General features: G+C 38.5%; 1 protein-coding gene across 1 annotated transcript in view; it reads right to left on the reverse strand.

The window, feature by feature from the left end:
- Window positions 1-206: 206 nt before the first annotated feature.
- The window catches only part of LOC131990075 (pyruvate carboxylase, mitochondrial-like), a 314,152-nt gene continuing 295,168 nt past the window's right edge, over window positions 207-19,190 (reverse strand). Inside the window, exons 24-27 of the mRNA XM_059355468.1 lie at window positions 18,482-18,555; window positions 5,228-5,368; window positions 4,797-4,898; window positions 207-3,400 (exon numbers count right to left, since the gene is read on the reverse strand). Coding sequence (XP_059211451.1) covers window positions 3,251-3,400; window positions 4,797-4,898; window positions 5,228-5,368; window positions 18,482-18,555 — 467 coding nt within the window. The 3' untranslated portion in view covers window positions 207-3,250. The remainder of the gene's footprint in view (window positions 3,401-4,796; window positions 4,899-5,227; window positions 5,369-18,481; window positions 18,556-19,190) is intronic.

A 19,190-nucleotide genomic window follows, 5' to 3' on the forward strand; every position in this document is an offset into this window, starting at 1 on the left:
ATTTTTTATTTTTATTTTGGCCACCCAATAATATATGGTGTTAAAATGAAATTTTCATCACATTTTATATGACCATATAAAGTTATGACAATACTTGTTGAAAACTAGTAACCAAAGCTGGCCTTCATTCTTCTAATATTCAGGGTCCATCTCTAGCATCACCCCATGCTTTTTGTGTAGAATTTTCAATACACATCAACACAATGCAGACTTAGCTATAGTTTACTTTATTTATAAGTACAGATAGGACAAGAACATTGTTGCTTTATATCATGTTTCCCTTTTTCTGTGCTCCACGCTTAGATCTTTTAATGTAAACTACTTCAGTTAATATGCAAGGTTACACTAAATTTAGATTCCACATGTAGTATTTAGAAATAAGAAAAAGAAAGAAAACTTGACAACTAGTGAACAGTTTGATAGAAATGAGCAATCATTTTGCCTGCTAAACAAACAGTTTGTTTGGTTTCATAAAAACATACAAAGGAAAACGAAGAAAGTTCAGTTCACCCCGATAGTGTGAGCTCAAGAACGGGTCAATATCATATCCCTGTTCATGAAACAAAGAACATTTTACAGCTGTCCGAACTTTTTCCTCACATTTATTTTTTTCCCACAGACACTGACAGTAGTAGATTTTCATAAGCATGGTTGTTATAATCAATGCTGGCTAAGACAGAGAAACACTGTGATACAGTTGACATTATTGCGTGAGTTGATGCTGTCATCTTACATGTGCAAATTTACAGTGTTAAGAGAAAGGGGAGGGGGATGGAGAGGAAAACATGATGAAAAGCTTGTCGGATAGGTGGATGAGGCAGGAAAAGTAAATAAGAGGAGAGTGAAGAAGGAGAAGGAACTTTACATTATTGTGCAACAGCTTGTCAAAAACGCTCATTCATACAAGCCCACCACATCATCTCCATCTCTTTCAGAAGATTTCACATACAGATTGACACTGCCTGGAGGTACAGTGAGGCATGGCAGTGGGCTGGGGACATATCAGTCTTCTAATTAACTACAGCATCACTGCTCAGTGTTGATGCATAGTTCAAAAGGGGCTCATTCTCGGATGTAATGGAGCAAAAATGCTGGAAACAATTTAAGTACAAACTTAAGTTTTCTGTTTTAGTCGATGTATTGTCAAAGCCGCACAAATGTTTCGGGAGAATAAGCTGTATCTTTTCTGGCCTGCCGTCCCAACCACTTCATGCTTCATTGTATTACAAGGAGACCGACACTTCCTTTCTCACTGTAATTGATATGTGATCCATCATTTATTTTTTTATTACTTTCACTGGTCCGGTGGCTTGACATTCAATTCAGCATAAATCACTTTCAGGTTCAAGAAAGGTCTGATATAAATGGAAAACGTTAATTCATTATTCTGTAACTACACCATCTGACGGTTGAATAAGGTTGTTGCAGCATTGCTTTTATTTATTTTTTGGATACAGTGGGTTTTTTTGGAGCCAGGCAGCACACAAGCGGGAGTGTTCGCACAAATATTGTTGGATCAGTGCATGTGTGTATGCATATTTCATTTCATTTTTAGAATGCATTTTCAACTCTGTAGAGGCATTATGGGGACTGGTTGACGTTGTCTTAAAATTTGCTTTCACACACACATACATCTAGACTCATTTATGCAAATACACATGCATTAGAAATATAAAGCCGAGTGCTGCTACTGGGAGTCTCCAGAGTCTCTTATTAGTCCGGCTAATTTCACATCATTTGACGGAGAATTAATTCACAAATTAATCAGCAGCGCCTCAGAAAATAACACCACATGCCTCCATTACACCACCATGTAATCCCATTTACACCTAGCATTAAAATCCCCACATAGTCAGAAAACCATTCACCATAATCTGCCTGGCTCTGAAAAGACAGACTGTACCGCTGACACCTTTTCCAACATCACACAATTAACAGAGACACTAAAAAGGCCTCAAAGTCACACCTCAAAAATGATTCACCAGATAGAGCTCAGTTGGTTTTTAGTGGGCCACCTTAGTACTGGTTTTGGATTAAGAAAGCCACATTTAAACTGACTATAACAGAGGTGTTTTGTAAAAATCATAAATTTAATCCTACAGCTTCATTTCATGTTGCTATAACGTGATTATGGCTTTGGGATTTTAAAGACAGGTGTGAATGGGGAAACATTTACCACCAGTGCAGATCTCTCAAAAAATAAACCATCTACTATTACTGATACAGTAACAGAATACATATTTCACTTTGGTGCAACATTGGACATTTCTGGTATGTACAACTGTGTCCCCGTCATCCATAAACTAAAAACGGTGCCGCTTGCTTTGTTGTGCTTCTCTTATCGTGAAAATATTGTTTATTCATACAAATCTGAAGTAGGTTGGACAAAATATTGTGATTACTTTCCCTCAGCCCGTGTAAACCTGTGTACTTTGTTGTCTTTCCAAGGAACAATGTTCAATTTCTAACAAAAGAGTTAAGAGTCTAACGCTACCAGTGATTACACAGTATGAGAATGCACTGTGGCTAATGTCAAAGATTGATAATGTCTTGCAGAGGCGAGCATGTGTTAAAAAATGAAAATATTGTTTACATATGAAAAATAATTTGGTAATACATCCTCAAGTCTATCCTTCTTTGTCTGAACCCTGCTAATTACACTATTAAGTAGTCATTAATATGAAGGCTCACCTACTCACTGTGAATATATTAGGCAACATCGACAGCACAGAAATGGAAATTGTGCCATTTAATTGCAAGTATGACCCTGTTAGTAATACATCACATTTAAGACAGAGCAGTTAGGTAATGGAATGTATCACAGTTCTAAAATATGTTATTTACCACAAGTTAACAGGACATTTAGAGATTCAATAAGATATACTATGTTTTCACCTAATTACCACACCTAGGGAGAATTAAATAGTTTGATTAGCCATACAATTTAAGATTAATCAAATTAATATATTATTAAGGATTGTCATATCATCTACTTAAATGCTACAGGCATGTAGTTATGTGTGGAGCTGTGCTTCATTTTGTGCCCAAGTACGACCGGACAGAATATGTACAAATTGAGGGCCAATATGCCAGTTGTTTCACAGATGAGAGTCGTCTTTGACGAAAAGGATTCCTGTTTTTTCCCTTCCACGTTTTCAGTTTTTTCTCTTTTTAAAACCTCACCATTTACAGAATCAGATGATCTAACTCCCGCCTCACACTACTCCTTCCCTCCCTTTGCCCTCGCGCTCTACTCCTCGATTTCCAGTATCAGGTCATCTCCCTCCAGGGAGGCGTCAGCTGTGACATGGACAGCCTTAATGGTACCAGCCATCGGGGAGTTGACCACGGTCTCCATCTTCATGGCCGAGAGGACACACAGTGGCTGACCCTTCTCCACCTTTAATATTATAAAGACAGTTCACAGAGCATTACAAACACAAGTTAAATGCACAGAGTACTGAACAAGCACTATCTATGGCTATTTTTCTGGACTGACTTTAAAAATAACAAATAACATTAGCACAGTAACTTATATATCAAAAAATAGTTACTGTGAATGTGGGTTTCAATGTAAAGACACTGCTCATCCAGATTATAAACATGTCAGTTGAAAATGTTTTTTTTTTAACTGTGGTGCTCAAAGCATTGAGAACTGACTGACAGCATCTCTGTTTCACTGTTTTCTAAATAGAATGGGTAACTCCAACATGTTATGTCTATGGAATTAGAACGTTCAATCAATATTAGTATACATTAGCTACTATTTCTCAGAGTGAGAAAGCAGAGAAATAATACTGTACTGTACACTGTATACTGTATTTCAGACAACTCACAATCCAAAAGGTTCTGAGTTTCAACTTGTAAACTCAGGACAAATCAATCGACCCTGACTTAATGAAGAAGCAGTTATCTGGTGTTATACAACTGTGGCAGGACTCATGGAAGCTAATTGGCCATAAACTAAAAGGGAATGTAGAGTATTTCCCTGTGCTGGTGCTGAGAGGTCTGCTGTGTGTCCACATCAAGTTTGGAACAGTCAGTCATGTTTTTTGTTCACATTTGGCATTGTGCATCTGAAATGCTTGGACTGCAATGCAGCATTAGTCTCAAAATGATTATGTCATCAGGTACAGAGTCCGAAGCTACTCCATAGATCAATGGAAGACTTTATGATTTTATGAACCATTAAAATGTTTTTCTTTGCATTCTTATCAATGCAGGCAGGTGACCAAGGTGATATTCGCAGTCAAAGTTCACCAAAGTTTGAAATCTAGGTGATGTAAAATTTGTCTCCTTGCTCACATAGGATGAAAGTGAACGGGAGGCAAATACTTCACAAAGTTTATATATAGACATGACTGTGCACTTATTCTACTGCAGTGTTCTCAGTTCTGAAAAGAAAATATTAATTAACAATAATAATGACAATAATTAACATTCCTCTGGGTTCTCTGTGTCCTCTACAACATATTTCCCAGTTGATTGTCTACAGAGCAGCTCCAAAATTTATTTTAACTTTGATGGAATCACTTCAGTTTTTGTATTTCGGCGACTGTATTTGTGTTTTTTACTAATATTTTGGACTGTCTTGGACCATAGGAATAAAATGTTCGAATTTTAAAAAAAATGGTGTGGTTTCTCTCTAAATAGATGTAAAACAGCTTTGCATTCATAAAATGCAGTTTAAAAACGGCAATATCTTCATTTAAAAGAGGAACTCTCATCAGAGAATATATGAACAAGAAGAGTTCAGCTAATCAAATCTGAAGTTGAGAGAAAACAGGATAACTGACCTTGGATCCCACTTCCACTTTGACCTCCAGGACTTTCCCAGGCATGGGTGCTCCCACCTGGCCCTTGATAGACTTCTGAGCCTTGGGGTGGAACTTCATTTCCTGGGTGGAGGGACAGAAAGAGAGTTCATGCATCTGTCGAGCCGATCATCCATCCAAGTCATCCACACGTCTGCCTCCATTTATCCCCCCATCCAGCCAACGAGCCATCCATATAGTCACAACCACCTCCCTACGGAGCCTCCATCTACCCCTCACAACCATATGTTTCTATGAATAAAAATCACCCGATTGAAGTGCACTGTGATAAAATCTTTTTTTTTCTCCCTATACATCTATTTATCCATATATCCCTCTATCAATCCTTTCTTTCCCTCATCCATCATTTCTTCATCTACCACCCTGCACCTCCCTCCATCCCTTCGGTGTACCTTCATGGCGACAGTGTCTTTAACCAACACAGACCGCAGCTGTCCATTCAGCTCAAAGAAGACTTCTCTCTGGCCAGCCTTGTTGAGGTCACCCAGTGCCAGCGCCTTGATGTGGAGGATCTTTCCTCTCTCCAGCTCCACCTGAGATAAAACAAAGCCGGAGAGAAAGAGGAGGGAGGACAGAAGAGGGAAATTGGAATAGGAGAGGGTGTGAAGGAGGAAAGGACAGAAATTAGATTATGCTAGAAAATTGAAATGAATACATGGGTGCCTAGCTCACAAGTCCAGCTAAAGCAATAAAAGAGACTGCAGAGCTTGGTGAAATTAAAAAAAGTGAAGTTAGTGGAGCGAGACAAGCACAATGTTTCCTCCTTCTTCCTTATTTGTTTTTACCGACACACTGGGCTGGAGTGTTTCCCAGCATGCACTTGGTGGAGGGCAGGGAAACATGGACAGAATCATGAGAGGGGACTCACTGGAATTAAACAGTTAGTAAATTAAATAAAGTAGCAACTCATGTCTGTATTATGCACTTTTTTTTTTAAAGCTGTACATTAAATTTGTGACTGGCTGCTTTTATCGGCTGACAGCTTCCCATTTGTGTTTCACTCTGTCTGCAAATGCAATTAATCTTTTGGGATGGGAATGTTTTGAATGTAAAAAGGTAGAGCTCCCAACAGGCCTTTTCCACAGCACACATTATGACTTGTTAAAGTGGGTAAAACACATGCTACTAACAACATTGGTAAGCTGTGAGAATACGTATGAATAATTTAACACTGGATGCATTGCATTTAGGTTTTATGACACTGAACAACAATGTTTGGCTGATTTTAGGCTTGTTTGGTTGTTGTTTCAGGCACTTCTGTATTATTAAGTAAACAAACTGATCTGCCGGCCAGTGACGCTGTGGGGACGGAGCTGGACTCTCTGGTGGGGTTGTCAGTGCAGAAGTACTTTCAGTCCAAGACTGACCCCACCGAGATGTACCACAGAGCGCCACAGGAAGTCATTCCTGCATGTGGCCATCAAACTTTTCAATGCCAACCTCAAAGTTTCAGACAGTCTGAGTCAATAGTCCTATTTCTCCCTTCAGCAGCTACAACCAAATAATGCCTAACTTATTTATATATAATAATTAATCTGTGCAATACGGACTTTCTACAGAAATCATGTGCAACAATTAAATTAGTCACACTGTTTCATATATGTATATTTGTACATCTCTATTTACTTCAAATTTATAACTATATTTCTATTTGTACAAAGCTCTATTTACTAAAGATTTGCATTTGTATTTTGCAGGTACATTTTAAAAACTTAGAATATCATGAAAAAGTTCAATATTTTTTGTCAATAATTTCAGAAACTGAAACTCGTACATTATACAGATTCATTACACATTGAGCAAAATATTTCAAGCCTGTTTTTTCTTGTAATTTTGATGATTATGGCTTAGAGATAATGAAAACCCACAACTCAGTGTCTCAGAAAATTAGAATATGGTGAAAAAACTCAATATGCGAGTCCTGGGTCAGTGATGATTTGGGGCCATGTCCTCTGCTGCTGTTGGTCCACTGATGTCCACAGTCAACATAGCAGCCATCTACCAGGATATTTTAGAGCACTTCATGCTTCCACAAGCTCTTTGGAGATGCTGATTTCATTTTCCAGCTGGACTTGGCACCTGCCCACACTGCCAAAGGTACCAAAAGCTGCTTCAGTGACCATGGTGTTACTGGGCTGGACTGGCCAGCAAACTCTGCTGACCTGAACCCCATAGGAGTCTATGGGCTATTGTGAAGAGGAAGGTGAGAGACACCAGATGCAGATGACCTGAAGGATGCTATCAGGGCAGCATGGGCTTCCATTACACCTCAGCAGTGCTGTAGGCTGATCTCCTCAGTGATTCATGCAAAAGGAGGCCCAACCAAGTATTAAGTGTATAGAAATGAACATAGTTTTCAGAAGCATGACATTTGTGTTTAAAATATCCCTTTTTTTAATTGATCTTATGTAATATTCTAATTTTCTGAGACGCTGAGTAAGCCATAATCATCACAATTACAAGAAATACAGGCTTGAAATATTTCACTCTATGTGTAATGAATCTATATAATATACAAGTTTCACTTTCTGAAATAACTAACAAAAACTATTGAACTTTTTCACGACATTCTCATTTGAGATGTACCTGTATATTGTTGTTGTGTATTTAGTGTAGCACACAGACTTACTTATTGTTTATATTCTTATATTCCATTTCTTATATAGCAGCAACTGTAACAAAAGCAACCTTTTCTACTGTGATGTTTAAACATTTGGGGGGCGATCCACAAAGTCCAGCTGAATGGGCATTTGACACATGTTATTGACTAAAAATGAATTCTGAGAGAAGAAATAAAAACAGAAGTCTGTGATGAACACGAGGCTACTACCTCAGAGTATTTCCAAAAACACAACATCAACGGGTCTGTGCTGCATCTCAATCTGCTTTTCCACCAGATATCAATTCTGACATCAAACAGAGAGGTATAGACAGAATGACAACCTAACATCAAGAGACAGAGGATATAAAACAGTTTCCCAGCCTTTAGTATCACTGTAAACTCTGTGGCTTTACCTGCCACCTGTAACGTGTCATTTTAAGACAAAGACATGACTCTATCTCTCTGTATCAACAGCAGACGCACTCTGTCCCCCTATCATATCAATTCTGGTCACTGCTGCGCTCTTTCTTGCGAGTCTTTCCCTCAACACTGGGCACTGTACTTCTTCATTTATCTCACGCCTCAAATCTCTCATCTCACTGGTCGGAAACTCATTTTTTCCGTCTTCCCATTTGTCAAACTTCCTCCGCCTGGCTTTCAATCTCTCTCTTTTGTCAGTCCTCCCATGTGTCAAAGCTTTCTATTTTGTATTGTTATTTTGCTCCCCGTTTCTGGGGCCACTCTGTCTCTCATGCCGATGTTAATTTCCCTCATCTGCCTCTTTTGGCTTCTCTCCTCTTTAATCTGTCTGTGGCTCTCTATCCTTCCACTGCTGTGTTTATCCACCCCTTTTTCTCGACCCTTCCCCTCTCATCTTTTTTGTTTTTCACATTGCTATCTCGGCTGTTGAGTCCCCATTGATATTCCAAACTAAGTCTCAGTGCGAAGACAAAAATACAAGCGGCTGCAGGTGTGTATTGATCTCAATTTCATTCTGCCTCTCTCTTTCTCTGGATGCTCTGACTCTTCATCTATTTCCCTCATTCCATATCTGGTAACAAAACCTTTCTTTGCATGCCTTTTCTTTCTCTCTGGCACTCAATCTTCATCTCTCTTCTCCGTTTCTCTCTCCACCCTCCTTTACACTGAACTTCTCCCGAGCTTGTGCTGTTTTGTCGGGCTCTTGGCAGCATTTTGCAAAAAACAAAACTGGCTTCTCCTTTCCAACTGTGTGGCTTCAACACTACAACTCCTCGCAACTGTTCACATGAAAAATACAGTACGAGTCTCTTTGAAGAGGTGCACAAGATTCATGAATCCTTTGAAGATTATTTTGCCTAAAATGTAACTGTGTGTATATATGCCACTTTTATTCAGAGCTAAAAAGACAATTTCAGTGCAGTGTTTTGATATTGAAAACACCACAGATGCATTAAGACTTTCACAGATAAATCAGACACTCACTGCTTAGCTGCTAAACACTGATGCTGCTTCCACCTCCCCTACGGGTGGCTTCAATTATCTGCTTTCATCTTTCATCCGATTCCAGGTAAAATACCAGGGCTCATTAAGCTTTGTGTCCAAAAACATTCAAGTAGTCATTTAGCTAAATAGCCAACAAGGATGTAAAGATAAAAATAAATTCTCTATTTTCTACAACTGCCCTGTGCAGCTCATGACTAATACAAATGCTGACTCAGAGACCCAAACTGTGTCCAAATTCCATACTACCACCACCTTAATGACTCTGTTCTACAGATCCTTTATCGAATCTGTTATTTCATTTTCTATCATTTGCTGGTATTGAAACCTTGGAACTAAACATAAAAATGTCCTACAGGGCATTGTGAAGGTTGCTAGCAAGGTTTTGTTGTTTTGAATTGTATATTTAAAAGGCAAGTAGTGAGGAAAGCTAGGAGTATCTGTTCAGATGGTACCGTCCTCTCAGCTCTGAGTCTGTCTGGATACCAGAGGTGTTCGCTTATGTGCCCCTATGGTGAAAAAGAACAGGTACAGATATTCATTCATCCCCACCTCCATTAGGGAACTGAATCTGGTTGAATGATGATGGTGATGTTGATGGTGATGATGATGATGATCAGTTTGATATTGACGATGATGATGTTGTTGATGTTGGGGACCTATGTGGTTGACACTTCACCTGGAATTGCCTTCTTTTGCACTATTGTTTTTGTTTTGTTTTTTGTTATATATATATATATATATATATATATATATATATAATGAGGCTGTGATCTGTTGTATGTATGTGTGTTGGAATGTATTGTTTTTTATGTCTTTTATACACTTAGACTGCAACCAAATTGCCCAAGTTGGGACAACTATACTACTACTACATGCACTGTGATAAAGTGTATAAGAAAATATTGATATACTTGAGTATCAACTGTAATTTGTTTTGAGATAGTGTATTGGTTGTTAAAGACATTTTTTACAGCAGTTTCTATGCAAAGATATGTTTTAGTTGATTTGGTGAATACAATAAAAAATAAACTTTTTTGCAAAAGCACAGAGTGGAGTGTTTTCATACTATGACTTTTTTCCTAAAATCAAAAAATATTGTCTTGCTTACAATATATTGAATTGTATGGTATTGCCAGATTCTTATTATGATACCTTTATCACATTACACTACTGTCACTGAACTTCATATGCAGAGAGCTAAACTTTTCTTAATATTTTCTACTTATTTTTGGAGATCTTCCCCCAGCTGTATTTATTAATGCAATATTTGTGGCAAAGCACTCACAGTAAAGTTACAGACAACATGTGACTTTTTTAAACATCTACGAGAAATCGAATCAAAGTAAAGACATGACTCTTGATAACTTGCCCCACATCAGCCTGCTGGTGCAATCGGTTCATCACTGGGTAGAAGAATGCCTTATGCAAAAGGAATATATATTTTTTTCCACTAAGAATTTGCCCCCACACCCTCAAACAAACTACATCAATAGATCAAAATGAATCAAAAATCAAACCCGACTCTAACCACTGAGCTCCTCCTGTTTTGGTTTCTTATTACCATACTTGTGATAGCATCTCTTGTGCATTATGTATGTTCCATATCTCTGCTGTGTTCTCATCTATACAGCCTTCACACTTTTTCAGCGAGTACCCTGAAGCACAGAGCTTTTTCTGTCAAACTCAACCACTTATTCATTTTGTGGCATGTCTGAACCCAGTTAGCAGTATGCTTCACATCATGCCTTTGATATGACTTTATTAATAACGTGTGTTGCCAATGACATAGTAACTGCTGTGAACAGAGCTTCATGTATTTGTGTCTGTGCATATTAGCACCGACAGGACATGTAGACAGGGTCCATGTTTGTGTTTATATTTCCATCAAATATGATTACCATACTGAGTCATCAGCACACACCACATACGTTGATGTTTTTCCTCTCCGGCTTGTGATGTATGCATGTGTGGGTGGAAGAAAGCCATGTGTAAGTGTATATTTATGTGGAGGAATACACTCTAAATGGACTTCAGATGCTTTTTCACAAAGTGCTCATTTGTATTTCAAAAACTATTACAGAGATGCATGTCTAAGTGGGCCTTGTCCAACTCATCAGAAATGAGCTGAAAATGCAACATGGATATGCAATGCAGGACGTTCACAGACCACAAAGAAATTATACCACATTAAAAAAAAAAAAAAACAGTGGGGAAAATAAAATAGCAGTTGTGTCCTCCCACCACACTCACTGCACAAAGAGAAATCTTCCAGGCTTGCTGTTCTCTCTTTGGCTGATAAGGCTCTCAAACTGGATTTGCAACAGGCTTGAAATGAAGTGCTTAACAATACCAAATGATTACTGTGAAAGCCTTTATATCTACTTCCCACAACATCAACAACTCGGGGCTTTAGGTCTAGCTCAGCGCTCAAAAAGATTTGGTGCTTAAATCTGTTTTGATAAAGATTTCCGCTGTGTGCTTCACACACTAGCTGCTGCCAGGAGCTCATAAACAGCTTTTGTTCCAAATATACAGGTAATAGTGTGGTTGTGCAAGTGCAGCAGGAGTCATCTGTAATGACAGTGGACGTCTTTTGTTGCCGTCATTGTGGATTTACTGCAAAGGCCAACAAAGGCTCACAGTCACAAACTCAAGGGCTTTTTCCTGCCTTATCTTCTGAACATCATTTTATATTCAAGGTAATTTCACAGATAAATTAAATAAATCTACCTTTTTCTACAACTACAGAGATCTACTGTATTTGCTCCATTAATCCTGTACTAACCCTCTTAGCCTACATTAGATATCTGTTCTGTTACATACAGTGGCAGATTATTATGCAGACACTGCTGACTCATCAATTCAACATAAAAAGTTATACCGGAGCTTTCTACAGGGAGGACTGAGGTATGCATGCTGGAGTGTGTGATACCTGATTTTAAAACTCACTAAATTGCTTTTGTAGCACAGTGCTATTCACCTTCATCTCTGCCTTAACAGTGGCCACTGTAATTATACAAAGCAATCAGCATTGCAAAAGTCGCCATGCATGAGCGCAGGCATAATGTGCTTCTTATGAGCACCTAATAATTACCATTTGTGATGGTCCTGAGACAGACTGACACTCTACAACACCCACACCATCTGTCTGTGAATTTGACAACAATCTTTTTCTTCCGATATGCATCTCAAAAAATTTGCAGCAGCTGCCACTCACCTGGCCTTCAGTCAACCTGCCTCTAACATATTCTCACATCAGACTGTCATGGGTATCACATGCACTCACCTCGTATCACCAGAAAGTCAACTTGTCAGAAATTGAGGCAACTCAATTTTCCCAAGTGATGTGTATCTATGTTTTAACATTTTCCCTGCATCTTTGATGGATGTGTGATTGTCAGATCGTTAACATTTAATGAGAGATAACCCCAGCTATCAAACACAGACAAAGGAAATGTGAGACCTAAGGACACTGATGCAACTTGCATCCAATGGTGCGCTCTCATTGTGGGCAGAAACATAACTAGTTTCAAGATACTGCACACGGTCTATCCCTGCACTATGAAACATACATTTCATGAGACAAGTATTTACCTGATGAAGTCTCAGAAGAGAATGAACGTGAACTGTTTCAAACGCAAGAGTCAGCTATTTCAAAACCAAGATGGATCAGTTCAAACTTTTGTGTCAAAACAAAACTTCTCATCAATTATTAGGCAAGGGAATCTGAGCAGGTTCCAGTCGAGAACTGGTTCAAAATATTCTGATCCATCGGAATATTATATCAATGGTACATCAATGTTGCTGTGTTGTTCCTACAGTTACAAGGATGTTAAACTCACGTGTCTATGTATGAGAAAGAACTGGTCCAAAACATTGCTCAAATCGTACAACGGAGGTGGACAAAAGGTGGTGCTTTTGTTTCAAAATGATAATTTCAAGTTAAAGATTGAAACAGCAGCAATATGCTGAAACATACCCGAGTAGGGCGAGGGCTAGACAGCTAAACAGTTTTTGAGCCAAAGCTTTGGACAGAATAACTGTAAGCATAAAATGTATGTATGAGGCTCCTGAAAATATGCTTTTATAGCATGTTTCGAAAAACAATGTTACAATCTTATTTGGCAGATGCTTTTAGCTAAAACACAACCTAAACTACATCAGTTGAAACCAACTTTTGTATTTTTGGTCTTAAGTAAGTAGGTGGATTTTAAGAGGTTGAAACCAATCAAACTGTAGATTTTCATCAGTTATTTTCTTGTCTATTAGAAATAAAGTTCTTGATGTTCCGAAACATTCTCCAGCTAAATGAAAACAAATTTGAGATCATTATTTTTGGTCATCCAAAGTCTTTCTCAATTTTAGAAAAAAATCTTGCCCTCCTGTCTATAAAGGTCAGAAACTTCAGCCAGAAAAGCTGGGTGTAATATTTGACCTTTCATTTGAAAAACAAGTTAGAAAAGTCATGTTTCTTTCAATGGTAGAGCATCTCAAAAACAGAAGGTCATTTATGCTTATGTAGAAGGGCACTCCGACATGTCTTATTTATTTTAGTATTGTTTTTATCTTATATTATTGATGATGATTATTTTATTCCGTTTTATTTTTGAGTTACTTTTATTTGTCTGATTTTATTTTCCTCACTGCAGTACTGAAAAGTGCTACATGAATATAGTTTTACAATATATAACATAATATATATATATATATATATATATTATATTAATAAAGGAGCTTCTTTTTGCCCTTGAGGAATTTTGCAGAGTAAAAGTAGAAAACAACTAACAGAAACCTCACGCTGCATGTGACAGGTCAGGTTTTTGACATGTTTTCATTCCATCTCTCGCCTGGTACCGCTAATCGGACACCTGATCTGGTGGGAGTACCCATCGTCGTGACAACAGGAGGAAGTTTGTTTCAGTGGCGATGGATGTGTCTGGAAGTTCCAAAAATGACAACAGTTCTGACGGTGTGGAGATTAGATAAACAGCAGCAGGGGAAGGCGAATAGTGAGGGGTGGAAAAAGAAAACAACAGTTTTGCATTTGGGAAATGTTTGAATGACAAGTTTTCCACTTAGAGATAAATAAAAGCAGACTGAGTTCCTGGAAGATAGGACAGGTTAAATACGAGGTTTCTCATTTAGAAATTCTGTTTTATTGCAAGGAGAATACTGTCATAGAAAAACTGTAAATGTGATATTAAATCCATTTATCCTGCTCTACAACTGCAGCTTTCTAAGTGTTTTGTTGGTTGATTGGCCATTTCTTTGGATGAATATTTTTTGGAAAGGAAATCAAGAACATTTAATTCATTAATTGTGTTGTCAGAATTTCAAAACTACCACACAACACACACCAAACTGTGGCTTCAAAAGGAATTCACAAACTGCTGATGCTGCCGAGTCTTTATCGAAATATTTTATTAACCAAGTCTAAACTGTGGTTGGTGGTCTGATTGTGGGTCTCCTGCTGCATTTATGACTAATGTGTCAACTGATTGACCTTGGGGTGATTGATAAGATAGGAGGGCGGGGCTTCTGAACCTCATTGGGGTACTAGACCAGCACAATCAATGCAGCTCCTGATTCTCTGATAATCAAACAGCAGCAGTGCTCCTCATGTCCCTCCTAATATAAAATCAATTAACACCAGCCTACAACCATTTTGCTGCAGTGAAATGAAGCAGTAATTAAATGTGTTTGCCTTTAGCTGCTCTGAATCACTGTCAGTTAAATCTGTGCGTTGCTCGTAATGAGAGAATCAAAGGGAAATATTGAAAGAAACAAATGGAGAGGGATGTAGAGGGAAAGGCAGATTTATAATAAATGATGTGTGTTAAGAAAGAAATGTGAATGACGCAGATTGTAGACTGGGAGCTTTGTGAAAGTGGTGAAAGGTAACAGGTGGCTGGAAGGAATTTAAATTCCCTTTATGTTACCTTACAAATGTTTATTTCATCAATCCACAAAGTCTCTTTAAAGGACATCTTTCATTTAATCTAAGAAAACAAAATTTTTAAGCTGAGAGATAATAAATTGATGAATTAGCCGTCCTTGCAGCAGCTTTACATAATGTCTTTCAGTACAGAATGCCTTTCAGAAGTGGAGTTTAACACACCTTGGAAATTGATGAAGTTCTTCTGTTTGAGAAATAGGTTTCACAGTGATAGGCCGTACATCACCAAAGAGTGTTATCCCCATTGAGAATGGAAAACAGTTTCAGGTTTAACCTGATGTACTACAGATACAAATGCCTTGTGTTGGCTTTCAAAGGTGGGAAAAATATGTCAGGGTTATTCATTGTGTCTGGAATTAAGAAGGTTTTCCATAGATAAAGTGGCAAGACTGCAGAGAACTACTAATCATTGGTGAAACTCAACTAAGCGCTAACCTCCGAAAACACAGAAGTTCCAAAACCTGCAGTGCCTCAAATTCTTCAAAAGTAAGTCAATCCCTACAGATCCTTATGTTAAACTGCCAAATTTGCCAGTAGAAATCAACAAAATTACAGTATGGTACAAGAAACAGCTTAGCTCTGTGGCCATCTATCGTTCATGACATTTCAGTCAGTCAATCCGACCCTGAGTCTTTCTGAGTTTGGTTCAAGAACCAGTGCTGTGTGCGGAGGTGAGCCCAACTATATCTGGTACCGATCTACCTCCCGTACCAGATCTGGCTCCTTCTGCCAGAGAGGTGACATGTCACGTCCCTGCCTTTGCTTCGACATGGGCCAAGGCCAGCCACCGCTGGTGAGCTGCTATCCAGGGTCTGGCCCCAGGAGGGTTCTCCAGGGTTCTCCAGCTACCGTTGGAACTCATCATCATAGGGGTTGTTGATGTGCTCTTAGTCAGGCTCCTCCCCTGGAACCTCTTTGCCCTGGGAGGCCTAACCAAGGTCTCACGCCTCGACAACACAGCCCAGGATCCCCAGGGCACACAGGCCCCTCCCCCATGTTAGGGTGGCAACTCTTCTACAATTCAGCATTATAAATCAAATTGAGACTGAAAGTTATGCCATCACAGGTGCCTTGTTTCAGCAACTAGGCTTCATTTAGACCACCTCAGCCCATCCACGGCAATAAATACATACACATTATATATTAGGTATATAATATAAATTGGATTAGAGTAAGAGTAAAGAACTGCCAAGATGGCCAGAGCTGAGCTTCACAACTGCTCTTCAGAAAGCTCTGGGTGAGGGTCACACAGGCTATGCTGATTATTTCATACAGTCACTGAACTGAACAGAAGGATTTCAAGTTTCTACAGGAAACTTTATTCAATTTTATTGAAATGCTCCGATTTAAAGAGAAATTCCCGCATTGCACAGACAGCTACCTGATTGAACCAGCAGAAGATTCCTATGCAGCTAGCTTCAACAGCTGATTCAAGGATTTACATTCATTTAGATTGTGAGAGAAACATAAGCTTACTCTGATAGCTTTAGGAGACTTGCACTATCAGCCTTGTTTTACAGTTTTCTGCTGGAGTCGCATTTCCTCAATCTTTACAACAGAGAGGGCAAGTGCAAAGATAGCACGACCCATTGTCCTTTAAGCTAACTTAATTTTATCCTCAGCTAACACCAAAGGCAATAAAACAGTCCAGGAACTTCAATTCATTAAGGTGAATAAAGTCCAATTCAGTTACAATACAGAACATCAGCACCATTTCTATAACCTCACATCCTGCAGTACACAGGAAGGTTTCCACCATGCATGACCACCTGCTGCTCACAGACAAAAATACAGCACAAGGTCGTAACAGAGCTGCAGTCAACAACTGCCACAGCCATCATCTCTGACCTGTTTGATTGCTTCACACTGCTGCCATCTGGTCACAGGTAGTGTCGAAACAGAAACAAAAACATATGTCTTTGGTTCCTCTGTTAGGCACTTGTACACTGTAGTGACTGAGTTTACTACTGAGGGACAAAAAGCTCAGATCTAATGGAATAGTATTTCTAATCTTTCTAAATAATCTAGTATTAAAACAACCATATGATTTTTATGTCTGCATGTGTGTAATTGTAAAGAAAACCTCCCAATGGCCCAATGTAAAAAGTTAGGAAATAAGGGAACTTAATCTTTTGTATATGGTACCAAGAAATATTTTTTACTCGATGACACATTGAGTGACAGACTCTTCCAACATCTCCTTCAGTAGCAAAGCAAAGATCTCTTTGATCAGACGTCAGATTCTGACATGTGTCGCAGAGGTTAACGTAAGTTGTTTCACAATCTTTTTGCAATTCACTCTTCAATCTGGACTTGAACAATCACTTTAGTTTGAGTTTCGCTCATCAAAGTGATAACTGCTGACATTCTCCTGAAGTGTTCTCTGTTTGCGCTGCACTTTTCTGAATAAAAACAGACATCTTCAAACCTGCCGGCTCCTGTTCTGAGAGAAACTTTAAACCAGCACGGCAACAAGTTGAAACATTTCTGCTGACTGTGAATTCACATATATTAAAACACATTTCTAGCCTGCTGATTCTCCTTATGTAACATTTTGGAGCTGACAGGAAATAGTTTGCTATAGGCATCGATATTCCCCAGAAACATTTCACTCAGATTCTGTGGCTCTGCAGATACAAGTGAGAGCCAATTATCATATCCTCCCACCAACATATTGTTACATTCCTGTGCTCCACTAATTTGTTTGCATGCAAAGCAATTCAACTCATTTGTTTTACTCCCTCATTGGACTGCATGTTCAGCAGCCTCCCTGTTGGAGAATAAACAGAAACGGTACAAGCTTCAGGAACGTGTAACGGTTATATTTTGGTGTGAGATATGGGCCCTCAGTGCCTCTCACCGGCCTCCTCTCAGACATCACACAACAAAATTAATCTGTTATTTCTGTGCAGGAAGGCCAATCTGATGGCCAGAGGGATCAGAAACAATGTTTGTTGTTCCCTTGATAAAGCGTTAATATCTCTGTCCTCCCCACTGTGTTATCAGCATCTACTGTGACTGCACCAAACTGCATCAAACCTCTGCCATCTGCAGCGACGGAAAATCATTTCAGACTGATAGTGTTTGCTTTTTATGAAACTGTTATTACATCACAATTAATAAAGGCACAAAATGGGTTACACAAGAAATGACTCAGATGAAATGCATCATCATAGTAGAAATATGATTTTTTTGACTGAGTATCACATTTTTGCTGTAATTTGCAAAAATATTTTTACATTATTTTGTATCTTCATTTTTAGCTTGAGTTTCAGCAATATAAGTCCCTCTCTTTGTCAAGCAAAAAAATAAATAAATAATAATAAAAATAAAATAATAAAAAATAATATTGCATATAAAAAAGGGGTACTTATCTTTATATTTATCTCCACTATATACTGCAGGTCAAGCACCAAACACTGCTTCCTACACTTCCCATAATGCAACTGCCCAGTTATTATTATACTCTTTCTGTATGGTAACTCCTACATCTATCCGTCTAGGCCATAAGGTTTCTGTAGGAAATGGTTTGAATTAGAGAAATCAGCAGAGTTCCTCCTCTAAAATGACGTGTCTCCTAATTTTAAACGGTAAGATGTGTACCTCAAACTCCTCAGCGATCTTGGGTCCATCCAGGAACAGCCTGGTGCTGAGACAGTCCACGGGACCAAAGTTAGCTGGGGAAAGACAAACAGAAGGGACCTTCAAATCAGCAACATTATTTTGTGATGGAAATTTTAATTGAAACAAAATCTATATACAATATGTATGTCCTGTTAATGGTTTCTTGAAGGAGGTGTACACAACATTTAGAACATCAATATAGCAGTGAACAAAAAAATCCTTTGTAAAGATAAAGTTGACTAATGGTGTCCTGACCAGACAATGAAGTCATGCCTCTGTGTGTGGATAATCTGAGCTTCTTTGATCTTGCGTGTTAGTGCCCAGTGTGTAAAAAGTGACACCTAAAGGTGTCCAGAAGTGTCAGTATACTACTAGCTGGGAATGAGAATGAGAGTTATGTAGAGGCAATCAATTGATATGCTATTAATCTTGTTTATGGCATCTTTAAACTCCATTGTCTGTTATTTAATTTTCACATTGAGCATTGGATATGGAGGTGCATGCAAGTATCACACAACTTGACATTACTACTTTAAGACCTGGAGAAAATCAGGGGATGCCAGTTTAAAAAGGGGATATTTAAGGGGAAAAATGTCTTGTCAGATATTAGAGGTATAATAGTAGTAACCAAAATTAACTTTGTTTGTTAGTATTGTTACAATATACTGAAAATGTTCCAAGTCACGTC

The sequence above is a fragment of the Centropristis striata genome, chromosome 17 (assembly GCF_030273125.1).
Source record: "Centropristis striata isolate RG_2023a ecotype Rhode Island chromosome 17, C.striata_1.0, whole genome shotgun sequence".
Taxonomy (NCBI): domain Eukaryota; kingdom Metazoa; phylum Chordata; class Actinopteri; order Perciformes; family Serranidae; genus Centropristis; species Centropristis striata.